Raw genomic sequence first — 26,212 nt, 5'->3', positions numbered from 1 at the left:
CCATACAGTTAGAAAATAAAGATTTTTATTGTTTTTATAGAATTTTACAAAGCAGACGGGGAAAGGAAAATAAAATACAGCTTACTTATCTGTAAGCTTACTTACACAACATCTTATATTCTTATTTCTCCCGACTTGAAAGATTACCTCAGATTGATTAAATTAATGAGAAGGAGTTGTAGGAGTTGTAGACTTCATGTAGCTCAACATGAAGTCTTCAACTTCATGTTGAAGACAACCCATGGTACCAGGTGTCAAATACATTGTGTGAAGGTACTATAGAACATTTGAGGGCTACTCATCCTTTGTTTCTATTATGGGATGTACTAAGGAATATAAGTTTAAGAAGGGAGGCCTCTTGCCCCCTCTTGCTCCTCCACAACACTGCAAATGCCCCCTTTAGCTGCATCCACTTCCATCTGAACCCTCTCCAATTCCTCCTCCTCTCCAGCTTTATTTTCCCCATCACCAGAGCCCTAAAATTGTCTCACACATATGCACCTAACTTAACTTAAAAATAAAATAAAGATAGCTATAAGTTAATAAAGAGCAACAGGAGCTGAATTATAGAAATCTTAACGTTTCAGACATTTTTCTCCATTGCAAGTTAATTTTGTACCATCACTTTGTTTTGAAGCAATTCTGATTAATACGAAGTGCAGCAGGGGATGATCTGTGTTGCTCAACCTATTGAACTATTTGCAAGAAACGTAAAATGGCAATTTGCAGAGGAAGAGCTCCTTATTTGAATTCATTTAGAGATCAAGCATCGAGGAAAAGCTTTTACATAGTATTTGCTGCTTTACCCCTGATCCAATTCAGACATAATACATCATGGGCTCACACACTCCCTCCTCTCATACCTGAAAGGGAAAGCCAGAAAGTGAAAAGGGAGTATACAAGCCCATAGTATCCTTCTAATATACACTGTGATTTGAAGACTGGGAACATTATGTCTCATTCAGACACCTGCTGTTCTGCAAAATATCCTACAAAAGATAAAGAAGGAATAGAGACTATCTCGTTCAGTAAAACAAAATGGAAGGCTACTTACTTTGGGGAAATGGTGACCATATTTCCTTTAGGTAATGAAAAATCAGCACATTCTCTTCCTAAAATTGTTGCAGTGTAAACCAAAGGCTTGATACTTGGGTTTTTTAACTGTATCTGTTGCAAATAAATAAACAAATAACATTTTATTTTATTTCTACCCCACCTTTTCTGAAAGCTCTCACCAGATAGTTTATTCTAGAATGTTCCTAAACACAACACCACAAAGAGTGGTATTGTGAACCAATAGTGTAATAAAATAATGCCAGGTAGGGATGTGTTATTCATGTAGCAATAAAATCAGTAAAAAGCTTGAGAGTGTGAGGAAAAAGTATTTAGATTCTGTTTAAAGGCCACTAGGCTTGCTCCTGGTAAACACCGTCTTGATTGACTTTTCGTGTCAGCCCAGAGCAGGACCTCTGAAACCGATCTTAAGAGCCCAGGAAGGTTCAGGCAAAAACCATGCGAGATCTCTGTTTATTTTGCACAATACTCTGTTGTCAGTACAATGTAGCACATACACTGGGAAGTACAGTGCTCCTTATTCCCAGTGATAACACTAACGGATGGCTGTGATGTCTGAGCTGCCGTGTTCCAGAAAGCCACTCCAAGTAGCAATTGTCCTGCTACATGGGGAAAAGATTGCCTTTCCCCAGCACTGAAATATTGTGGAAATATATGCAACACATAATCAGTAGCATTTACATAGTGCATCTATTAAGGTCTTGTTCACATATCATGGTAAACCATAGCTAATGGTTTGCCATGATCATGCCCTTCGCATCTGTTTTGCTCCTCTCTGCTCATGCACAGAGGAAGAAACAACAATCCCAGAGATTAATCAGTAAACCAAGAACAAACCATGTATACAGAGCCTGAATTTTGGGGAGCATAACAAACCACAATCCCTAGTTCAAACATAATACTAAGCCAGGGATTAAAGTTTTGTTTCCTCCCAGCGCAAGGAACCCACAACGCAATTTCCTTAAGGAGTCACTTAAAAGTAGAAAAAAACAGTTAGTACCTTTCTAACAACAGTAGCATGAAGTGGACCAGCAAACTCGACAGATTTCTTAGGTAAATACTGGGGAAGCCACTCATATAAATAGACACAAAGCATAAGCATTGTGATTGGATTTGGATCACAAATGTCTGTAGCCTAATTTTAAAAAGATGCAGAGTAAGTTCATGCTGTGGATAAAGATCCCCCCACCAAAGCGTATAAATGAAGGAGTTTCAATATCAAGTTATCATCTTGACTACCAATTTTTTCATACATAAAGGAACAACAAAAGCAAAGGGTAAATCCTAGACACAAGAATTTAAACTTTCAAACACCAAGACATATAAAGTATATTTCAATGAGGAACAGAGAACAAATTTTACTTTCATTGTGTTGTAATAAATTGCATGGCTGCTGAAAATGAGGATTATAGAACTACTTTAAGTAATAGAGATTACATTTTCACCAAGTTTCAACATAAAAACATATTTCCATTGTCACAGAGATCTATCATTTACATTTTAATACATTATTGAAACTGCAAGGTATACTACAAAACAAGCATTCTGAAATTCAGTGGATGCAGTTATTCACAGATACTGACTTATGACTAAATGTATCCACCCTTCCATTACTGCATCCCACATCATTTAGAGTACCTCAGTAAAAAAAAAATAGGATTAACCAGTTCACATAATTGGTTCATTAATAATCTCATAAAATATGGCATCATTCATGGCACTAAAAGTACAATGCAGCTTTCTGCAATTAGAGTAAAGCAGATGAATATCACAACTGTTAATATATTTTTTATTTGCAGGGCAGAAATGCACTCTCTAACCCAATGGATTTTATGGTAATTTGGGTTTAAAATGCAAGTAAATGACTGAATCTAGCAAGCACTGGTCTGTAGTAAAGCCCATTTGTTTAACATTCAGATTCTGTATGAAGGTAACCATTATTTTTCTATGCATAAACCAAAATATACTCTGAGTGAAAAATGCAGCATTTCCAGCCCCTTTGTTCAACTGTGTTGATTCACCTCAAGTCTGAGCTACAATTCAGTGACAAACTTTCTGATTTGCTTTGCTAATTTAACAGCTGAAGTGAAGTAAAAGGTTGATGCTCAATAGTAAGAGCCCATGTTTTGCATGTAGAAGTCTCAGGTTCAATCCCTGACATGTTCAGGTAAGGGGATGTGACAGGCCCATGCAGAAGGGGGTGGGCAGCCAGCTAACCTTGCCCCAGACCTCGGAGGGCTAAGCTGGTTAGGGAGCCCTACCAGGGACTACCTGCATTTTTGTTTGAGTTTGTAACTTTATTCTAACAAGAGTCCAGGCCCCGGGCTTCAGACCAGCTCTGCACAGGCCTTCCCACTCTTATGGCAGTGGCTTTCTGCGGTCTCAAGCAGAGGTCCTCTGCTTCACTTCTTAGCTCTACTATAAGAGGCACCATACCTCTGAACATAGCTGTCAACTTTTCCCTTTTCTTGTGTGGAATCCTATTCGGAATAAGGGAATTTCCCTTTAAAAAAGGGAAACGTTGACAGCTATGCCTCTGAATACCCTGTTAGCTTCCTATAGGCATCTGGTTGGCCACTGTGAGAACACAACCATCATGACTAGCAGCCACTGAGAGCTTTTATCTCCCGTGAATTTTTCGAATCCACTTTAAAGCACAAACATTGGTTGGTGTTACTACATCTTGTGTGAATGAGTTCAGTAGTTTAACTACAAACTCTGTCCAGAGGCACTTCCATTTGTCTGCCCTGGATCTTTCAAAATTCAGCTTCACTGTCCCCATGTTCTACTGTTATGACAGAGGAAGAAAAAGAAAAACCTCTGTCTACTTTCTCCATACCATACATAATTTTAAACACCTCTGTTGTGTCCCCCCCTTACTCACATTTTTGCTCAACTAAAAAGTCACAAATCTGGGCCCCTCTGCTGGGGCAGCCAAAAAGAAAAAAAGCTCTTCCACCCTGGCCAGTAGGCACCCACAGTGCCCTTTTAAGATTGCCCTATTCAAATAGTTTTACTCAATGCCTTTTAGCAAGGCCATTATGAAAAGTTAACTTATCCCAATATACAAGAATAAAGAACAAAACCGTTCACAGACCACTCATAACTCAGATCCACTTACCAGTACATGTATGTCAAGGCTTATTGCATGAAAAGCATTTACAAGAATCAGGCAATTGTGAAGACATTGTTCAGAAGTTTGTGGATTAGTGTACATATTCACAAAGTGTGTTGAAATCTGCAGATAAGATTAAAAAAAAATGAACTCCTTCTAAATCATCTTAGTAAATAGGTCCTAGTTCAGGATTTGGAATAAACATTCCTATTTGATACTTTCTGATTTCCTTATACATCGGGCTCTCTACTGCCTCGTCTTCAAGAGCTCACACCTTTCCATTCAAAAAAACAGTCTTTTTCTTTGTTCCTTTGAGCATTGTGGCACTAGCACACCTTGATGACACCTTATTCAGAAAGGTGCAGCTTTATGTTGCTGCACTTCCTCACCTCAATTCTTCACTTATTGGTGCTGTCACTCCAAGAATCACACCAAAGCTGGCTAACTGCATGTCAGAACAGTGGCTCATCAAGACCACTACTATCTGCTCTGACAGTCGCTCGCCAATGTCTCAAAGGTCATTCCTAGCATGGCCACCTGGGATTCTTTCAGCTGGAGATTCTGGGGACCGAAATGGCAACGTCCAGCAACACAAAGCAGGTGCTACACTACACCTCATTTTCTTCATCAGGAACCTCCAAAACAAAGTGATTTTGTCAGTAGAAAACCACTTGGTCAGTTTACTTGTTCTCTAGCTTCCTGCTTGACACCTAATTGACAAGCTTTTCCAGCAGGAAAAAAAGGTCTCTGCCTTAGGTGTTCATTTTGTGTTGCTTTTAAATCTGTCTTCTGGGGTGGGGGTTACAGCTTTTGAAACTATTTAAAGATGTTTTTATGGTTTGCTTGTAAATGACCTTGAGACATATGTGTAAGGCAATTAATTAATTACCAACTCCAACCACTCCTGTGTTTTCAAGTCTACTTAATGGCTTCCATTCACACTTTCTCTAAAATGTAGCGAGCTAAATTTAGAACCAGCATAGTGGGACAAGAATCTGGAGATCATGCATTGGTTCCACTGTGCATTTGTTTAGCTGCAGCCATAAGCGAAGACAAAACGAATGACACTTTACCCAACAGAGAGATATATGTCACAATAATACAATTTGGATTGGAAGTGGAAGAGGTTAGGAACAGACAATGGAACAGAGTAAGAGCACAAAATGGCAATGAGGGAACACACAGAATGCATTTAGGGTAGTTAAGAAAAGTGGATCTTGATGATGGGCATGAAGCAGAAATACAGCCTTAAATGAAGGGAGACATGAGAGCCTAGGGAGAAGCATGTTACAAGGCAGAGACTAGAATGAAAGACTCAGATAACAGAAGCTATTAAGTTATGAGTCTGAGCACAGTGAAGGAAGAAAAGGAAAGATTAGAGAGAAGATAAAATAGGTAGCTGGCACAACAGCAAAATGAGAGACGGATAACTTATTATTTCCCTCCTGTTCAAACGCAAGTTGATCATGGCATTTTTTATTTTTTATTTTCTATCAATTGTCTAACAATACATTGAACACTGATTTCTCTTATGCAATACAAGTATTTTAAAACTAACTAATAATATTTCCATCAAAATAGTGAAAAACTTTCTTACCAAATAAGGGCAATATTTGGCTACTTGTGCAGCTAGGACCAGGCCATCAAGCAGATCTTTATCAAAGTTTACTATCCATCTTGTAGGTGGTATATCACCTGTTTGAAATGAGAATTTAGTGTTTTCCCCTGAAGAATCTGTGAGTCTATTCTGACAAAATTGCTCCATTTTTTTCCTAGTGGAAAATCATATTATAAACATAGTACAATATTTCAAGTATGTCTACCCAATCTTCCTAGATAAATTGTGGTTTAATTCCCTCCTGAAATGTCCCCTCACCAAATTATGTTGGTAGGCTTTCGGTTCTCAGACATCTTCATCATCCTTTAGGATGAAGATCACATGAAGCCCAACCACAATAGATCCTGCAAATAGATCTATAGAGTGATCTATAGACAGGCTATTCAGCACATGGAAGTATTTATAGATAAGCATTCATTGGCATTATCTATTGGCAAAGGATGCATGTATGTTACCCTAAAATGGCTCTTTTTAAGGCGAAATCTCCTAAGATAATAGCTGGAATGGAGGTCAACAAAAATTCCTTACTCTTATATAAAAAAAGGTAAAGGTAAAGGACCCCTGACAGTTAAGTCTAGTCGCAGACGATTCTGGGGTTGCGGCGCTCATCTCGCTTTAGAGGCCGAGGCAGCCGGCGTTTGTCCACAGACAGTTTTTCCGGGTCATGTGGCCAGCATGACTAAGTCGCTTCTGGAGCAATGGAACACCAAAACCAGAGCAGTGCACGGAAACACTGTTTACCTTCTTGCCGGAGTGGTACCTATTTATCTACTTGCACTTTTTGGCATGCTTTCGAACTTCTAGGTTAGAAGGAGCTGGAACAGAGCAACAGGAGCTCACCCCATTGCGGGGATTCGAACCACCAACCTTCTGATCGGCAAGCCCAAGAGGCTCAGTGGTTTAGACCACAGCACCACCCCCGTCCCACTCTTATATATACACCATACGTAAAGCTCAAAATTACTAGACACAGATTGTACATTAGCACTCAAGCTCAAGAAGCACTCTTAAAGTTTATTTGGAGCTAGTTCTCTAACAAATGAAATATTTTATTATGCAAATAAAACAACAGATTCCATTTACTGATGCCCAGCTAAACTGACTAGTTTTACCTCTGCTTCATTTTTTTGCTATCTCAGTCCTAACAATTATTTGCTTTTCTTGTGCACTGTTGAAAAGCAAATGCATTAATTAGAACTCCCATATGTCTTAATTGACAATTATGTTACTCAGCTTTAATAATTAATACATCAGCACTTAGAAGATTTACCAGCCAAAATTGCATTAGCACTAGAGTCATAGGTAAACACCATAATAAATTAAAATGTAACCCAATTCCAAAACCCAGTCCTGGAAATTTTTAATATTTAAAAGTAATTAGAAGGTTTCAGCTGCACTAAAAGGTTAAGCAAAGCCATTGCAACATTAATAAAAGAACATGGGGTTTATGTCACTCTATGCAAGACTTGTCATTAAATAGTCACCTGGTAGCCATGGTGACCTGAAATTGCCCCCAAGTCAGCACCTCTTATTCACAGCATTGTACTCAGCAGTCCAGCCCTTTAAAAATAAAATTGTATGTATGATTCCCACAATGTACTAACTGTGTGTGGTATTTTATATGTACGGTGTTTTATTGATTTACTCTTAAACTATGTATTTTGGTCTATGTTGTAACTTTAGAGTTGTTTAGACCGACAACTGCAAAATTATGTATAAATAATTTAAAAAATAAATAAATCAGGTATATGCAGTTCACTGTTGAGTGAATTCATATGAGAAAGAACCTTCATTGACCAAAATCAGACAGGGGCAGCGATGGCTTGTTGCCTTGCTATCAAAAGTGCCTTCTCACCAACATTACAATTACTGGTGGACAATAGCAGTGAAGAGGAGAAACTGCAACTGCAGCCTACTTGCCCATTCACCACCTTTCTCTGGAAAGCAATAGAGAACTGGGCCCAATCTTCATGCTGGATGAGGATCTGAAAGCAGCCACTTCTGTTTCTTGTCTCTGTTCTTGATGCTCACCTGAACAAGTAGGAACTGAGCACATGCTGATGGTACTGAGGACAAGGAGGAGACTCCAGTCCCCTGTTGTGCTGGATCTTTGCAGCTACCTAAGGATCCCAATCCCTGATGCTGGCCTAGTTCCCATCTGTCATAAATATTCTGCTGACTATCCTGTTTGGACTGTTGTCAACATTCATTGCTATACACCCGAGATTTTGGGCATTACACTGAATACCCAAAATTTTATGAACTTTGAAGTTTACATAAGGATACTGGCAGTATTAGGTAAATATTGTAAATATCTGAATACAGCTTCTTATTTTTCAGAAATAAAAATCATCTGGGATTGTCAGGAAATTTTAGGCAGATATTCATGTTAATATGCATATAACACCTGTACACCCTAACCATATTTTAGGTTCTGAGATCAGATGCACCCACTCTTCTAAAAAGATTTAATAAAAATATTTTAGTACTAAATTCACACCACAAAGAGGTACATAATTCATAGCAGAAATGTCACTTAGCCTTTAAGATTATCTCTTTCTGACTTTTGAAGTAAAAGTCTGGGAAGGCATAAACAAACCTTCCATTATTGGTCCCAAACTGCAGTTGAAGCATGGGTAAAAAAAAAATCATTTAAACAAGTTTCTAAAGGCTTCTAAAGTTTATGATGGCTTGGATGAGTGTCAGAGCTTAAGAGATTATCACTGTGGGGGGAAATCTATATAAAATAGAATTTTGTTTAGTGCCCTTGTAGCAACAAAGAGCCTGAGAACATAACTTAAGGCAACATCAAGAAAAGAAGGTACAGCACATGCAAGATCAAGCTTATAACCTGTCATTTTACCTGACATCTCAATAGCATCCAGTTCAAAGATTTTATTTCAATGCATGGAACTAAAGGCGCTCTTTGCTCCAACTTACTAAAGAGCAACACTATTATGTAGTGCTAGACTTTCAAGTAGAATTGCTATCTGACTGGTTTTAACGGGTTCTTTAAAACAAGCAAACAAAAGCAGTTCTCAGACAGCTGAACCATAGAAGCCCTAAAGCGTTCTGCATGTTCAGGCTGCAGAACCAGAGGAATCCATGCAGGCAATCTGCTCATGCAGGGTTTTCAGTGATACAGGACATTACTAACGGGGGCGCAGGGCATGGATATATTTAAAATTCTGGCTTGCTCTTGACCAGAGGCGGAGCTAGCTGCTCCGGCACCCAGAGTGACGCACATGCTGTGCGCCTGAAGGCAGAGCAATGGGGACAGGGCAAGCATCCAAGGAGGGTGTGGCCATGGTGAGCATCCCAGGGGGTGGAGCGAACCACCCATGGGGGGTGGAGCGAACTGCCCATGGCAGGCTGCTTCCTGGGCGGGGGAGGGGGGAGGAGGCGCGCCACTTTGCCAGCAGCCTTCCTCCCTTCCCTCTTCCTTTTGACAGCTCGGGAGAGGCTTCCCACCCCACCCCCCAGGAAGCAACCAAGTAGCGGGGAGCAATGGCGCGCCGTGCGCCCACAACTCCCAATCCTCCTCTGAGCTGTCAAAACAAAGGGGGAAGGGGGGAAGGCCACCAGCAAGGCGGCACGGTTCCACCCCTTCCCCTGACGGCTCAGGGTAGGCTTGGGAGTCGTGGGCGGACGGCGTACCAAATGTCACCTCCCTCAGTGATGACACCCAGGCCAGACCGACCCCACCACAACCCCTTCGTCCGCCCCTGCTCTTGACATCCACTGAATACAGCAACAAAGCACACCTGTAAGCCCAAATAGTTGGAACTGAAATAAATGGGAGGGTAGAACTGCACTGTAAGAGAAGGGAGTGGAGGAGAAGAAAAAAGAAACATATGAGACTGAGTGGCACTGTCAATCTCTTAACCATGGAGACAGATTCATTTAACAGCAGGTATAGTATGACCCTCAGTATCCCTGTTTATTATAGCACTTGTCTGTCCTTTCTGCTGCCAGTCTTCTATCACACCTGGCTGGCTTCTCCTGCCTGAGCACAGGAAATAATGAACAGGTAGTTCATGTGCAAAATATTCTTCTGATATGAAATTAATACTTAATAATATAATATCAGTTTGGTGTGTATGGTGTATATGATGCAGAATTGCCACAAGGCTTGTGACACGAATCCTTTAAATAGTCTTGTAGTTCTTGAGCATGGGTGTCAGATGGGGTGGCACTTTTGCTCTCAAACAATACGTCCTTGCATTTCCTGTGCATAGCACCTTTTCTCTCTATGTCTCAGCTCTTGGAGTAGGGCCTGGATAAATAGTTCACTATTTGGACTGTGTCTGAATCTGTTCTAACGCTGTGTTTGTTTCACTCTGGCTGCTGGACACACCATATGGATATAGGGAAACAGGTCTGCATAAACATTCTTAAACATGTAATATAATTGAGCCTTGTGTGGGCTTCACGAACCTCCAGTCCTAGTTAAAATGTCTTTTTCCTTTCGACACAGGCTGAGGACCTGTCAAGAGAACTAGTTGGTTTGGGTCTCAAGAGTGGCACAACATGTGTTATGGCACCACATGACACTAATCCTAACCCTGTTTTGATGGCACAGCATGGAACAGGATGAGATCATTAGTGAATAAGATCAGGTCATTAATGAGGGGAAATGTCATAGGCATAGGGCAGTAATTTAGAGAAGATACATAATAAAATTATGTTGAGGCTTGGTTAAATAAAATAGCTTAAAGGAAGTATTTAAAGGATTCATATCGCAAACCTTGTAGTAATTCCGCATCATATACACCAAACTGAAGTTATATTCTTAAGTATTAATTTCATATCAGAAGAATATTTTGCACATTATTTTAAATGTTAATGCTTTTCTAACTTAGACTGCTTTAATCTAACTACTTAAAGATCAAACTCAGCACTGCAGTCACAGTCGGTGTCGAAAGAAGAATTATACTGACATTCATCGCTTTTACATTTTCACTGGTATAATAAAACAACAACTAAAATTTGAGCGGTGCATCGTACTGTCAGAGAGGTGAAAAAGTCACACAATTGACTTTTAAAATGCTCTTTTCAAAGGATGCTTTTGTTCTGAGACTTTGAAAAGACTTTGAGAAGTCGTTTTGTTCAAGAAGAAAATAACTGAACTGTCCAATTTAGAAAAAAATGGCCTCAAAAATTACTTTTTCAAGAGGGACTATGTTTCAAGAGTGACAGCTTCATATTTCAATATCTGAATGCATTTAAAATGTTTTGACCAATTCTAAACTTATTTTTAAATCTGTCTTAGAAAAATCTTTACAATAGACTTCCTGCACATAAAAAACCAGGACTACCAGCAGAATACTAGTTAGCAAGTTGGTGTGATTTCCCCCTACCTTTTTTGCTGTCTTTCCACACAATTGTTCGTGTCTTCTCAAAATTTCTGTTCATCCAAATAAGAAGAATTCTTTCAGATGAAGAGTATATATTACTAGACAAAGGATCAGCACTTATACGTGGAACATGTTCGGAGTTTTCTGCACTGCTCTCGGTATCATCTTCAACAACGGAGACACGGTGGAGAACCAAAATCTAAAATGGACAAACTATTTAAAACTTTCTTCTATATAATCGACAAACACAGATTTACTCAGAATAAGCCCTACTGCTCTAAGTGAGATATCTTACACATACTCTTTACTAAGTATACTACCTAATGGTAAGATCCTGCTCTAACACAAAGGCAACTATCTTCTCCCTTTTACTTCTGCTCTATGCTTCAGAAGGGACTCTTGCCTCATGAAGCATATGTACCTATTATCTGTACCTTTAGTCTAATGTGCAGTTCAGAACATAATTATCTTTCGAATTTCACACTTCTCCAAATTTCACAATGTAGTTCTGAGCTCAAATGTACCAAAATGCCAAAAGTGCAAACATCACATATTTTAGGATAAAATAGGTTTAGAAATATTAACAGTGAAATTACTGAAAAATAGACTCACCTGCCCATACCTATCATAACACACCATGGCTGAGCAGATGAGAAACAAAAGCAGAAAGACGTTCTAAACCATGGTTTGCCTGCTGTACACCTGAAAGCTCAAACTACTGAATGGATTCTTAACTTAGGGTTAGCACAAACCACAGTTTCGCATTATGTTTGAACCCCGCCTAAGACATATGCACAAGCTTGCTGATCTCACCTTGTATATTTGAAGCAACACATCTGTCCAAGCTCGCTTGCTCATGGCTTCAAATAGACAATCATCCAAAACATAAACATAACTGTCATTAGGATCAAACGACTCAACCTTCGGAGAAATATGAGACACTTGTGATTTAAACTTTGATCGTTCTAAATTGGACAACAGCAAACACTAAACATTAGCTGTTGCTTTCTAATATAATCACCCTGTATAACAAGTAGAAATGCAGAAAATGCTGTGTAATTATACATGAGGATATGCATAGTAGTGCTGCAATTGAATTCACATCTACATGGGCTTCACTTCTAAATAAATATGCAAAAGTTTGTCTGTTAATAGGCTGCCATCTAGTAAGAAGCAAATCCCAACTTGCACCCCAATGAGCAACTTGGTGCAAAACTGAACATTCCCTCCATTACATAATGTTATTATACGGTAGAGAGAATAAATGTACACTGTTAAGTCACAAGCAAACTTTAAAAAATAGTAGCAAGTATAGCACATTTGGAATTAAACATAGCATTATATGTGGCTATGCCAGTGGGGGGAAAGTTATTAATCTTTATGCTTAAAATTAAGCCCAAGATCAAGATTGAAGTGCACTGATACATTTACATTATATAAAATTACCTTCACCATAAGCTGTAAACAGGCCCATTTCTTATAATCTTCAAAGTCAAGGAGAAACTGAGGCAAAATGTGAGGAAGACATGCTCCTTGACCTCTAATATAGAAACAAGAATAAAGGATAAATAATAAATAAAGTCTTGGAAATTGAAGTTCCTTTCTCACACTCTTCACTGATGCACTGTATTCATGCCCCCTTTTCTGTGCCAATACATTTGAAATATATAGCTATGAAATTCTGCACAAAGTAGGCAGGCAAGAAATCTGTCCTAAAAATCAGGTGCGCTACTCACTACAATAACCTTATGACAAATAAAGAAAATTGCAGTATTAATTTCAGTATATTTCACTAGATGTTTATAATGAAAAAGTATTCTCAGTCTATATGCCCAGATTTCTTTGTTTAATAAGGCAGACACATTTTTCTCCTTTTAAAGGAATTGCTTAAGTGTCCTATTCCTTTGTCTTACCCAGACAGCAGTCACAGTCAGAATTAAACATCCTTATCAGCATTTCCAGCCACGGTCATTTTGCAATCTAGTTCATAGTTACTGGAATTTGTATTTGAGTGAAACATGGGGTAATAAGTCAATTTTATTAACTATATTGGGCAATTTCTATATCAAAAGAACTTTAATGTGGCCACAGTGGCCTATTTTTGATGCTAGACATTCATATAAATCTTAGCACACTGCCTTCACTGCAGAAACTTCCACATTTGGCTTCGTTGGACCTGAAGAGCTCTTGAACATATGATGCAATTCACAGGCTGTGAAGACCTGAATTTATTTTGAGTGCTCTGGTACCACTTTTTTAACTATGTACGTTGAGCTACATCTGTGCCTTTCACCATTTGACCTGCTTTTGCCAGGTCGAATGAGGTCTCCCTTGTGGAAAGACTGGCATGAAGAAAGTGTTGAGCAGTTTAGCCTTATTTTATAACAACATTGCAGCCAGCAACATTGCAGCCAGCCAGGAGGAGTGCATTCCACAACTAGAGTACTATTACTGAGAGGGCCTTTTGATGGATCCTAGACCTCTTGCAGCTGGAAGTACAAGGAGGTCCTTCCCAGTAGATCTTAGGTCACATAGGGGAAGAGTGGAATGGGGAGAAGTGCTCACTCAGATAATAGTGTCTCAATCCATTTAAGGAGAGACTCAGCCCTCAGATAACCAGGTTCCTAGCTGCTTACGGCTTATACATCAAAACCTTGAATTGTGCTCGCTAGTTAACTGCCAGCCAGCACAGATCTTTGCGGGCTGCTGTTCAATTGTCCCTGAGGACCAGACCTAGCAGAACTCTGGCACCTACATTTTGCACTAGCTGCAACTTCTGAACACTTTTCAAAGGCAGCCTCACGGAGAGCACCTTGTAATAATCTAAAAAGGAACAGCTGTAGCTGGAAATAGGCACTTGGTGCTACTCAAGCCACCAGGGCTTCCAGCAGCTGTGAACCTGCCCCCATCCAGCACACTACTCCCTCCATACGCTGGTCAAGCATGGTTTAGGAATACTTTTCAACTAGACAAAACGTAATGGCAAAATATATTTAAAACACTCACCTGAGAAAAGTGATCATTGTAGAATGCTGCCAGTGAAGTTGCACCACTCGCTGTATGGGGTCACATGGCAACGACTGGCTTGAACTAATCCCAGGCAGCAACTGCCCACTCAAATGGAGCAGCAGGTCATAAATAGTCTTTATATCTTTACCAAGGTTTTGTCTAAGCTTTTCATCAGATGGAGCCATTTGAATTTTACAGACATCACTGAGCAAAGAAATAAAAACAACTCTATTTCATTATTAAAAGCAAACTAAAATTAAAACACATTAATGTGATAACTCTCTGGTTAGAGATTTAATTATGAAATATGTACTCCACTATAGTGATTCTGGTGCTCATCTAAAGACACCAGTGTACATGTAGAGCTCTGGGCCCTAATCTATACACAAACACTATATAAAATGCATCTGTGTTGGACTGTTGGATTGTATTTCTGTCTTCTCTGATAAATTAAGGAATAAAAATAAAAATTCTGTAAGATGCCTTTTACAACCATATCATAATCAATTAGTTTATCTATGTGCTGTTAGATCATTAAAACTCTTTTGACAGGTAACTAGTAATAAATCTTTCAACAAGGAAGCCCTGCTTTACAAGAATTCTATTGCCTTCCATTGCTATTTTTATTCTAGATTTATTTGATCAGCATTATTATTATGCACCCCTCTTAAATTTATTTGTAAAAAAATATATTCAAAAGAACATCTTGAACATCCCTACTAGCAGTCCATGTTCAGGTAGGAAGGTAGAGCAGAGATGGAATGGCACAGGTGAAATCTGCCCCAAATCATAGCATACCACTGGCATTCAGTTTTTGACACACATTTTCTTTCAGCCACCAGGCCCTATAACCTCCCAAGATCTTAAAAAGAGAACTGCCAGCCAATTTTTAAAAAATTAAGGAAGAATACAAATTAATGTTTGTATAGATAAAACACATATAGTATATATGGTGCGTGAATATTTTCTGTTCCTCCTCAGAATATAAGTAGTGACAGAATACCCAATGGAGCTAGACACAACCTGTGCACATGTATATGTACAAAATGTCCCAAATTTAACATTTACGGTTATTTAACCAAGTTACTTTTTGTTTAGAAAATGCATCTGTTGGGCTGTAGTGAACCTCCACAAGTGAAGAAAATTAATATACAAATTTAAGCCTTTCTAGCTAATGGAAGACAAAGGCAAATAAGTAAAAAAAAATTTGCCTTGCTATATAAGTCTTAAAAAACACACACCAAGGTATAAAGCTATCAAGCTTTGGTAGTATTTTTAGGACCCTGGGAATCAGGTGACTCAAGGGAAGAATTTCAGTCAATGGGTGGTATTGAACTAAGTTTTAATCAGAGTAGACCCACTTCAATTAATGAACACAATTAAGTTAGCTGCAGTAATGTCAGTGGATCTACTCTGAGTAACACTTAGTTCAATACCACCTGCTATAACTAGAGGAGAGCAAACATATTATATATACTCATTTTTTATTATTTTAAAGAGAGATGGTGATCAGAAAGTTAGCCTGTAACCAAATCAAGGCACACATAAAGCTGTGTCCCCTTTCAGCTGTTCATGCCTCATTACACAGGTCTTCATTATTTTGCTTAAACTAGAGGTGTATATTTGTGGCTTTTCCTCTCCCAGTCTTCAACATCCTACCAAGATCTCAGTAAAATTCCACTGCAGGTATTTTAGCAAAACAGTTCTTTTAATCAAACGAAAAAGACATTCACTGTTTAAAAGGTAGGAAGTGTGAGAAAATAATGAGCTAGTACCGTCTTAAAGAATGTGGAATGGAAATGGGATTTGGCCCTTTAGACCAACCAAAGAGAGTAAACCAATTCTGAACTGCTGAAATGACTTTCTCATAAAAAGCATACTCCTCTGTGCCTTCATCAGGAAAAACCAATAATTCAAATTTGCTTCTAGCACGTCTAGTTGGATAGGTAGATTCACTCTTCAGCCTTTCAAGCATCTTTTCCAATTCTGCAGAAAAATATCTGAATTTAGTTGTAATTATACCACAAAGTAGTAGTAGAGCACTTACTTTCTTATACGTTTGATTTCTGCTGGAAATAAAACCAAGGACTTTGGATGTGTTTGTACACTGTGGTGGCTGATCGGTAGCTACACTACTATGAAGAAATCATTAGCTATCAGAGCAGACCAAATTAATGTATAGCTCCATACTGGAACATGATTAATTAGATCAGCTGATAATAAATGCATTGACATTTCTTCAGTTCCACTACACATTTGTTGGTTTACTAAGTAGAGATGTGCACTCATCACAAGATTCAGCGCTTCAGAAAACAGTCCCAAATCAGCTCAGGCTGCTTTAGAGACTACTCAGCACTTCAGATGTGAATCTCGGTTCAGGAAAAGCAAAGCATTGTGCCTTCCCACTATCATAGGTAAATCACTCAAATTTCTAGCTTTATTTCATTTTCTTTATGACAGTCTCAAATGAAGTTTGCAGGTATATGATTCCCTCCTAGCTGGGTAAAAGCTGCCAAATTCCAGACAAAGAGGTGCTGGCCACGTCTAAAGTTTGCTTTTTATTTTATTTTTTAAAGGAACAAATCTCTTTTCTTTTCGACAGAATCTGGTGTCATTTGTAGGTGTGGAGTGCCATTGTGGGGATGAATGCTGCCAAATTTCAAAAGGATATCTGCAGTAGTTTTCCTGCAACTGCAGGCCTTAACAGTGCTGAGGTAGTTAAAATCCCCTCTATTGTTTTGTGAGCTTCACCTGTTGGGTAGAGCATGGAGTGATGCTGCAGGTTCAATCCCTGTATGGGACAGTTGCATATTCCTGCATTGCAGGGGGTTGAATTATATGATCCTCAGGGTCCTTTCCAACTCTACAAGTCTATGATTTTCAAGCAAGTGCCAATAGCAGAACTGAATCTCTCCCTCAAAGAACTGTGGTTGGCCACCCCTGCTAAAATCATTCCCTCTGAATAGAAGCCAGATTGTCGATTTCAAAACTACTGCTAGATTAGACTAATGGTCCATCTAGTCCAGTATTTATTTATTGTTTAACGTATTTATATTTGGTCTTTTAGGGTGAATCCACACAAGACAGCTAATAAACTAGCTGATATTCTTTTTCTCAGCAGCAGCATCTGTTGAAACTTTCTAATATTGATTCCCAAGAATGTGATATTTGTTTTGATATCCTGTCCAGGAACATACATAAAATCTTGATTAGCATAGTTAAGTCACTTTTGTTTGTTGTATGAGTAGGGCCATAGCCACTGCATAGCACATCTCCTAAACAAGAATACCTCTTAAATCTACAAGTGTCTGGAAACCTATATAGCTATAGCCATGCTGCAGGATTTGGAATCTAACGCAGAAGCTAGTAACTTCAGACAAACCCTGGAAATCTAAATTGTCATTAACAAACATTTCTAGCCCTCATGGTTGTAAAGAAATCCTGTATATTATACCTGCAAGAGAATCTTCAGAGTTGGTGATTCTCTCAAAAGTACCAGAAGATATTTGTGAACATGATCCTGGAACATAGCATGGATGCTGCAAAGTTTCTCCGGTGCTGTAAATTATCTCATTACAATCTACAAATTTGATTAAAATGTAACATTACACGTTTTACAATACTTTCTGCAATTAATAAGTACAAAAGCATTTGCTTTCCTCCCCCCTGCTAATTGCGTTCTACATACTATAGATGGGCAGCCCATGGGCCATGTTTGGTCCTCATATCTGTTATTGAGCCCCCTAGCATTCATCTGACACATTTTCTCCCCCTTCATTATATTCTGCATTCTCTCCTGTCCCAAACAACCTTCTAAATTACTAGTTAGGAGAGCAGAAGCATTGAGCAGCAAGTGGAGGCAGAAAAGGAAGAAGTAATCCTAGATCTGTACATCATTAGAGCTGGAGAAGCCAGGGTTGGCTGGTGAAGAAGCAACAAAGAGGAACAAAAGAAGGAAAGGGTGATCCTGGACAAGCTGGGGGAATCTAAGAGTTTGTGGGTTGAAAGGGGTACCTAAGCCCAAAACTAATTCCTAACAGGTTTGGCTGTTGGGTGCGCAAGCTCCTCCTTCCTTTCAAGTTCTCATATTCCTCCTCCTCCAAATACTAGTTTGTGGTGGCAGCTATGCAGCAACAGAATTGGTAGGACTGGTGTTGGCTGAGAGTGGAGCAGTGGGAATGAAGAAGGAAGTGGTGGTCCAGGAATCTGAGAGGAGAGCCTTTTCCAATGCTAGAGGTCGCTCATATTGCTGCTTCTCTGGATGCAAAATTTATCCAAAGTGAAGAGGTGACTTGCAAAGCAGTCAGCTCCCTTCACCCCACATCAATTTCTCAGCAGCATCAGGAAAGTCCCGATTGGAGGCAGGGAAGGAAGGGTGGGTGTAGAGGGGGGAAAGCATATATAAACAGCTGGCTGGGGTATGTGTGTGGATGGATGGATGGAAAGTAAGGGGATTAGGGAGAGAGAGAGAGAGAGAGAGAGAGAGAGAGAGAGAGAGAGATTGTGGAGAGTTACCTCACTTTATATGTGGAGAACCAGCTTCCATTTACCGCTACTGATTTGCATCTTCTGCAAATTTATTCATTCTTGATTTACTCATTGATCCTCCTCTCTCTCTCTTTCTCTCTCCTCCTGCTTATTAGCTGTTTTTCTTCATTTGAATAACACTGGGCATTTTAAGTTTTCACTGCTACTCTTTCCCACCCACAGAAAGCATCAGCTTGTACAGGACATACAATTGAAATGCCGTTCGGTAGCCAAAGAAAATTAGAAGCCCTTTTTAAGGATAATCTCACTACAATGTGTTAACTATGATAAGCATTTGAGCTATCCTAAGTAGATAAAACCTCCTCTGCTCACCACTTTTCAGGGTAATTTGTTGGTTGGTAAGGTGGCATGCCAGGTAGGGATACACAGTAAGGAGGCAATTCTCTGCCGTTGCAGACACCTGAAGTGGAAATCTAGAAATACAACAGGAGGTATTTTCAATTAACACATTCAGTTTCTTCAGTACCAGGGCACCAAACCGAAGACTGCACACATTGTAATGCAAGCATGAGAAACCTGTGACCCTTCAGTAGTTGTTGGACTCCAGCTCCCATCATCCCTGACCAGGGGCCACCCCGGCTGGGGGTGATGGGTACTGGAGTCCAACAATATCTTGATGGCCTTTTTCAATGCATACATTCATATGCCTGCACATAATGAAGGTAGAAGGGGAAGCAATAAGCACACCAGGCAACAGATAAACACAGCAAAACAAATTTTGCCTAAAATGGGAAGCCTGTCATAATACCTCCAGAGGAAATGTATGTATGTAGCTTGAGGAAAGCTGAGCTATGGAACTCCTTGCCACAAGGAAAATCCTTGTACAAACCATTTAGAAATTTTGTAAGACTGATTAGATATTAGTAAAAAAATGATGTAATTGCTAGCTGATTATGCCAAGCTCTGCCTCAATCTTGTGACTAGTGGCTTTCAGTAATTTTCAGCCCTGAGAATAGAAAGCCTGAGAATAGAAAGCACGTTTAATGTGCTTAAAGACAGACAACTCCCCAAACAACAGCATCACCTGCTTGATAAGCTTTTCAGGAGTTTATGCATTCATAATCAGGTTTGTTATTTTGCTACACCTTTAAGACCATGGGTTGGGAAAACATCTCTTGAGAGCACTTATGGCATAATTGCTGGTTGTTTTAGTCTTCTGGTCCCTGACATTATTTCATGGGATGGGTTTTTAATGTTTTCTAGAAATGTTTATCCGTTTTGTTAGGCATCTGGGGAAGTTAAAATTCTGTGGGGTAGAAATATAAATTTTATACTGTAATTGTGCATCATGAATATACAAAAGCTTATTTTAAAACAATACTAATTGAGCAACACTCCAAAAACAGGGCATAACTATTAACTCATTCCTGGTCTTCAGGTTTCACTTTATTTACCCAGGCTTTTGCTAGTTAATTTATTTATTATATTTCTATCCCACCTTTTCTCCAAGGAGTTCAAGGTGGCATGCACGCTTCTCTTCCCTCTAAATGTTATCCTCACAACAGCCCTGCCAGGTAGGTTAGTCTGAGAGACTGTGACAGGCCCAAGGTCACCCAGTGAGCTTCTTGGCTGAGTGGAGATTCGATCCCTGATCTCCCACGTCCTAGTCGAACACTCTCGCCACTTGATGTTGGAATGCTTAATGTTCAGCAACAATATCTGAATCAGTGTTTACTGAATTATTATTACTTCTTTTTAGCATGCTTTTATTGTTTGTGTTATAATGTTAATGTGTGTGTTGCACATAGCCTTGAGCTCCTTTGAAGGAAGCACAATTTATAAATATATTAATATAAATTTTAAAAACTGGGAAACGCCCAAGAAATTACAATGGTGAGAAGGAGTAGCAATCAGCTACATGCTTGCTCACCTCCCTCTGTTGCTGTTTCTTTTCTAACTTCACTACCAGCCCACAGACCCACCTTCCAGGGCTATTCTTCTAGAAAAAGAGGCGCCAGAACTCACCATAAACACCTTCCTCTTTCTCTTAGCATGGCAATGGCAGCCACCTGAGAGCCGCTGGAACTCACCTGAGAGGTTCTGGAACCCACCTCAGAACTGAGTTCTGGTGAGTTCCCCCTGGAAAAAAAGCCCTGTCACTTCTCTCTTTCATGGCAAGGAGAAGGAGAAAGTGTAGCTGGAGGGTCCAAAAGACCAACAGGTCAGTCAGGATGAGCTGAGCCAAGATAGAAAGCAGTCGATATAAAGAGTTTTTGTGCTGAGCATGCCCCATTCCTTGCAACTGTCTTCTTGTTTTTTGTCTCCCCTCTCCCCCTAGTCCTGGCACCTGGTGTAACTCTCCTGAACCGATTTCTATACCACAATGAACTTGAGCTATGTTGTCACACCTCCTATTAAAAGGGCTACACAGGGTTCTTTTCCTCCTCTTCAGTCCCACTTCTGCAGGTGAGTGGGAAAGAGGAAACCACTAGTGAAAAGGTGGGGAGCTATCCCCTCTTCACTCAGGTGGATGGATTATTTGGCCACTTCATTGGCTCAACGAAGTTAGGTTTTTTTCCCTGCAGGCCGCCAAAATCCTGGAACCAGCACTGGGTCACTCGTTCTTTGGAATTCTCTCTATGTAGTAAATCAACCATTTCAAACAGTAGCATTTCAAATGAGATTTGCCCTCAAGACATAATCTGACTACATCCTTCTCCATTTTTTATACACTTCCCCTCGGCTAAGTAACATCTTTTAAGAATTTTCCCAAGTTATTTCTACACATAGAAGTACCTAAATGTGACTACCTGTTCTTTTCTCCATCAACAAAAAAGACATTCTTCAAAAAGGAAATTGGCTTTGAAGAACAGAAACTGACATGGCAGGTAAATCCAATATTGTTTCCTTCTGATGTTACTTGAATTACATTGCCATTTGGAAAATCCACTGTTAAAGGATTAATCTGATGAACATCCTCTCCAGAGTCCGATTCTGAAATTTCAACTTGCAAGACTGTCGAACTATTAAAAAAAGAAGAAGAAGCAGTAAGATATGTACAGTGGTGCCTCACAAGACGAAAGTAATTCGTTGTGCAAGTTTTTTCGTCTTGCGAATTTTTCGTCTTGCGAAGCACGGTTTCCCAAAGTCTTCAAAATCACCAAAGTCTTCAAAAACCTCAAAAAAGGCTACCACACCGCGTGCTATGAGTTGCTCCTCGAAGTTACCCTGGGTATTAATGGTTTTAAGAAAAAGGAAACAAACTTGCAAGACGTTTTCATTTTTTTTGTTTTTCGTCTTGCGAAGCAAGCCCATAGGGAAATTCGTCTTGCGAAGCAACTCAAAAAACGAAAAACTCTTTCGTCTTGCGAGTTTTTCGTCTTGCGAGGCATTCGTCTTGCGAGGTACCACTGTAGTCCCAAAGGATCAACATAACAAAGCTGAAGAATATATTTTCACAGTTGTTTTCAGAGAATTACTTTAAGGGGGAAAATACATTTTATAATTAGCTGTCAGATGAGAATCCTTTGAGTAAAGTAACAGCTAATTTGTATTAAACAAGAACTTCTTACTTGGGAGTTCATAAACCAAAGTTGAAGGACTTCAGGTTATATTAAATCTTATTCATAATTTTCAAAGTTTATACTGTTACATTATCCAGCTTCTTGAAGAGTAAAATTTAGAGTAACACCAAGCTGATTTTGCATATTGTTTTGTTGAGTCCATTTGCAAAGCCACTTCAGCTAGGAACACCATTTAGTGTTTGTACAAAGAACAATTTTCAGCAAAGTCAAGGGCTTGAATACTCAGTAGAACTTCCTTCTTTATGTGGAAAGGCACAACCCCATGCTATATCACAGCAATGTCCAACAGGTTGATCACGATCAACAGGTCGATCCCCGAATGATCATGGTCAATCGCGGGCTCCCTTTAAATTGCTGGCTGTAATTAGAATTGTGGCGGAAGTCTCTGCACCCCGTCGCCCTCGTTCTGTCCATGAAATGGGCAATCGTTTGTGATACTAAGCTTATCTTTATTACTTTGCCCGCTTGTTATCGTCACAGGTTTATTTAAGCATTTTATGACCTACCTCCCTTAAAAAAAGCTCCACCACTTTGTTTTTCCCTATAACTTTCTGTTCCGCCTGCAATGATATATCAGTATATCACAAGCTGATACCCTGTTCAAGTTCTAAAAGAGGTTTATCATGTGACGTGATGAGTTATTTAACAAACACACATCCAAAGCCCTCCAGGGCATGCATGAATAGTTCCTTAGATCCAATTCATTCGAAATAACAAAGGAATGCATAGATCAAAAACCTATAAAATCACCAACTAATATGTTTTGGTGAACACAATCCTACAATTAGCACAATCCTACAAGGATAGTTGAACCTCCACAGCACCAAAAAATAAAAATAAAATACAACCCAAAGGTTTGGGCAGCTGGAGCTTAAGTAACATCATAGGCTAGGTAGTAAATGGTATATAACTAAATGGCAAACATGTCTAAGATGTTCCTTACTAAATCAAATTCTAGATATGGTGCTGTGTACAAGCAGAGCTGTCCTGGCAGCCCTGTGGATGCTACAGAAAGAGCCTTCAGCAGACCAACTTCCCTTTCTGCTCAACTTAATGAATTTCCAGAAAAAAAGCCCGTAGCACGTCAAACCAGTCCAGCATAGGCTTAGATGAGATGATGTCTGGTCCTGAACCAGCACGCAACGGGAGCTGATCCTCCATCAAACCAGGATCTTATATGTTGACATCCTTAAGTCCAACTTGTTTGCTACAGTGGTTCGAATTATCGTTTATACATGAGCAACTACTCTGCAGTCTTGAGCTTCATTACAGCAGTGGTGGGGAACCTCCGGCCCACAGGCCTAATTAAGCACATGGGGCCTCAAAGGTTGGCCCACCTTTTGGGCGCATACTTACTGTATCTTCTCCATGTCTGGCATCATAAGACATCAGGCACTGGAAAGTTGGAAAACAATTCAAGCGGCAGTTCCAAAAAAAAAGACTCAAAGCACTCTCTGTAGGCATGGCTTGAATTTGGCACTTTTTCAATTAAGTAATTGAAATTCTGATGTCATGCAAAGTGAAAAGAAGGCACCAAATTCAAAAAGCTCTGCTTCAAGCTACGGCTACAACAGAAGAATTTTCATTTGCAATTGTGACTTGAAATTTCTGCCCCCTGGTGTCATCATATTACCTGCCCACCTGTCCAAGTGCCCTGCAGAGGATTTTCACTTCTGCATCTGACCATCTGCTCTGATCCAATGCCATACCCCGTCTCACAACAAATTACTGACACATAATAAGGCATAATTAATTAACCCAAGATCCCTAATCCATATTATTGTAAGAATTAGGAAAAGCAATGTAGGTAAGCCTGTCTCACAGATAAACTATCCTGCAACTTCACAATTTGTTGCAACTGTTTCCCCCCCTATTCATTTATCAGCAGCACAAGACATTATTTTGAAAAGAGAAGGTATAAATTAATCTCATTTTTTTAAAAAGAAAAGAATGCCACTTCCTCTCATATGTATAAACTCACCCTTTAAATTAATAAGAGTTTTACAGAAGAACTGCAATAGGGGAAAGCAGTTTATACTTGATTGCAACTTAAACTGTAATTTAGGTAAATTGTAATTTACCTTAAATAATCCTGAGGAATTATACAGACATCTACCCCTGTTTCCACATTGAGAGGAACTGGAGTCAGTATCACGAGCTGAGGCTCAAAGTTGATCTTGGATGACGTCATGGACCCAGATAAAGTGACTATTCGGTAAACAGATACATCTTCATTCAGAAGAACTGGCACTTGAGCTGTATATGCCCCAGCCCAATCTGGGGGGGAGGGAATTTAATGGTTATTCATATTAACATAAATTAAGTGTGCTTTTTAAGCAGCAGATTAGACAAGATTCTTGCTAAGCATGCTAAGCTGTAGAAATCTGTAGCATTTCTGTTGGATTCAACTTTATATACTACATTTTCTATGTAATGGGAAATAGGGGTCCAAGAAGGATTCAATAAGGATATAGCATTAAAGCAATGAAAATTAACCATAAAATCACATTTTAAATGCTTGCTGAAATTTTTAAAAAGCAGTCACCAAACACATGAGGGTCATCAAGGAGGGGCATGCCTGATCTCAGCTAGGAGGTCCAAAGAACTGGACCTAGAATGCTGAACACACAGCATGTGGTAGATAAGAATAATGCATGGGAGTCATGGGAACCAGTAACAGGGACTCCCTCAAAGATCTCAGTGATCGGACAGGGGTATCATGCACCTAAGTTGTTATGAGTTAAGAACATTGATTGATTATTGGAGGCCAGTGCAAGTTTTTAAGCAGTGGAGGTATGTGCTGGAGGTAACTAACTAGTCTGGCTGCAGCATTTTATACCAGCTGGAGGTTTTCGTAAAGGGGCCCAGCTTTTATGAAGGGCAATGACTCACTTCAAAGATCTTTACCATTTACTTCATTCTTGCCAAGTTTAAAAGGTAACATACTCTGTTTGACAACTTTTGATACAACATCAGTAGTGAGCAAGTTCACAATTAATATCTCCATAGGTTCCTCACTGATATTGCAGCACATCCCTTAATGGCAAGTATCACTTATATTTGATACAGGCTTGTATTACTCTTCATCTAGTCAAGCAAAAACTGCTGCCCAGCAGCTAGGTATGAGAGCCTTAGAGACGGTATATTTTTCACCTTTAGTTGACATATTACTATCATCAAAATGTATAAATAAGTAGGCAGGACAGGGAAATGTGGAGTAATTATTTTTGCGGACTTACTGAATGGCTGATTTAGCAGTTAACTTGCTTGTACCAATCTTGATAAAACTACAGCTCCCTGCACCTACACCTACACCTCTTTTTTCAAATACACACTTTGTGATGTGCCTATCACTAGCCCTTTTCATTACTGAACTTTCCAACATAAAACAACAGAAAATGTTCTAAGTAAGCAAGGAAAGTGCTAAGACCCTATTTCTCTTTGTAGTATCTCTATCAAACATTCTATAGATGCACAGCAAGCAAAGTTTTCGACAGGCTGGCTTTGAAAAGAGAGAGGTGAGTTCACAGCTGTACTAGTAGGAAGTTGAATTTAACTTTATCCATGACACAGGCCTAGTCTCGGGAGACTTGTAAGCCCTTGACTATGTCAAACATGTTATACAATAAAGCAGCAATGTCTGAGGCTGCAGCAAAGCGACCTTGACTGCCTTCTTAGTATTTCCCAGACTGAAATCCAGTTCCTGCATGGTGGAATGTGGAGGTCAACAACTATCAGCTGATTCATTCTGGCTTGCATATTTGTTTCAAGATAGAAACTGATGTTTCCCAAACCCCTATAAACACATTGCAAGTACACTTTTCATAAGACAACAAATAGGAGCAATTAGAATTCTTCTGAGCATCAGCAAATTAAATTTTGTTCAGAATCAAGTCAACCTCCCTAGCTTATGGTTGTTTATGCATACAGAATTTACAACTTGTGTTCTTCCAGTACCAATCAACTA

The 26,212-nt window shown here is 39.4% G+C and overlaps 1 protein-coding gene across 1 annotated transcript in view; it reads right to left on the bottom strand.

Annotated features, from left to right (window-relative positions):
- Positions 1–26,212, bottom strand: part of CFAP47 (cilia and flagella associated protein 47) — a 189,891-nt gene that overhangs the window by 121,284 nt on the left and 42,395 nt on the right. The window contains exons 25-37 of the mRNA XM_081003912.1: positions 24,327–24,522; positions 21,472–21,684; positions 19,034–19,134; positions 17,628–17,753; positions 15,949–16,159; positions 14,171–14,377; positions 12,611–12,704; positions 11,978–12,085; positions 11,168–11,363; positions 5,787–5,884; positions 4,196–4,312; positions 2,075–2,209; positions 1,055–1,167 (exon numbers count right to left, since the gene is read on the bottom strand). Of these exons, the coding sequence (XP_080860038.1) occupies positions 1,055–1,167; positions 2,075–2,209; positions 4,196–4,312; positions 5,787–5,884; positions 11,168–11,363; positions 11,978–12,085; positions 12,611–12,704; positions 14,171–14,377; positions 15,949–16,159; positions 17,628–17,753; positions 19,034–19,134; positions 21,472–21,684; positions 24,327–24,522 (1,915 nt within the window). The remainder of the gene's footprint in view (positions 1–1,054; positions 1,168–2,074; positions 2,210–4,195; positions 4,313–5,786; positions 5,885–11,167; positions 11,364–11,977; positions 12,086–12,610; positions 12,705–14,170; positions 14,378–15,948; positions 16,160–17,627; positions 17,754–19,033; positions 19,135–21,471; positions 21,685–24,326; positions 24,523–26,212) is intronic.

The sequence above is a fragment of the Podarcis pityusensis genome (genome assembly GCF_964106645.2).
Source record: "Podarcis pityusensis genome assembly, chromosome: 4".
NCBI lineage: Eukaryota > Metazoa > Chordata > Lepidosauria > Squamata > Lacertidae > Podarcis > Podarcis pityusensis.
The sequence above is the reverse complement of the archived record's forward strand: the minus strand, read 5'-3'. Positions and strand labels throughout refer to the sequence as shown.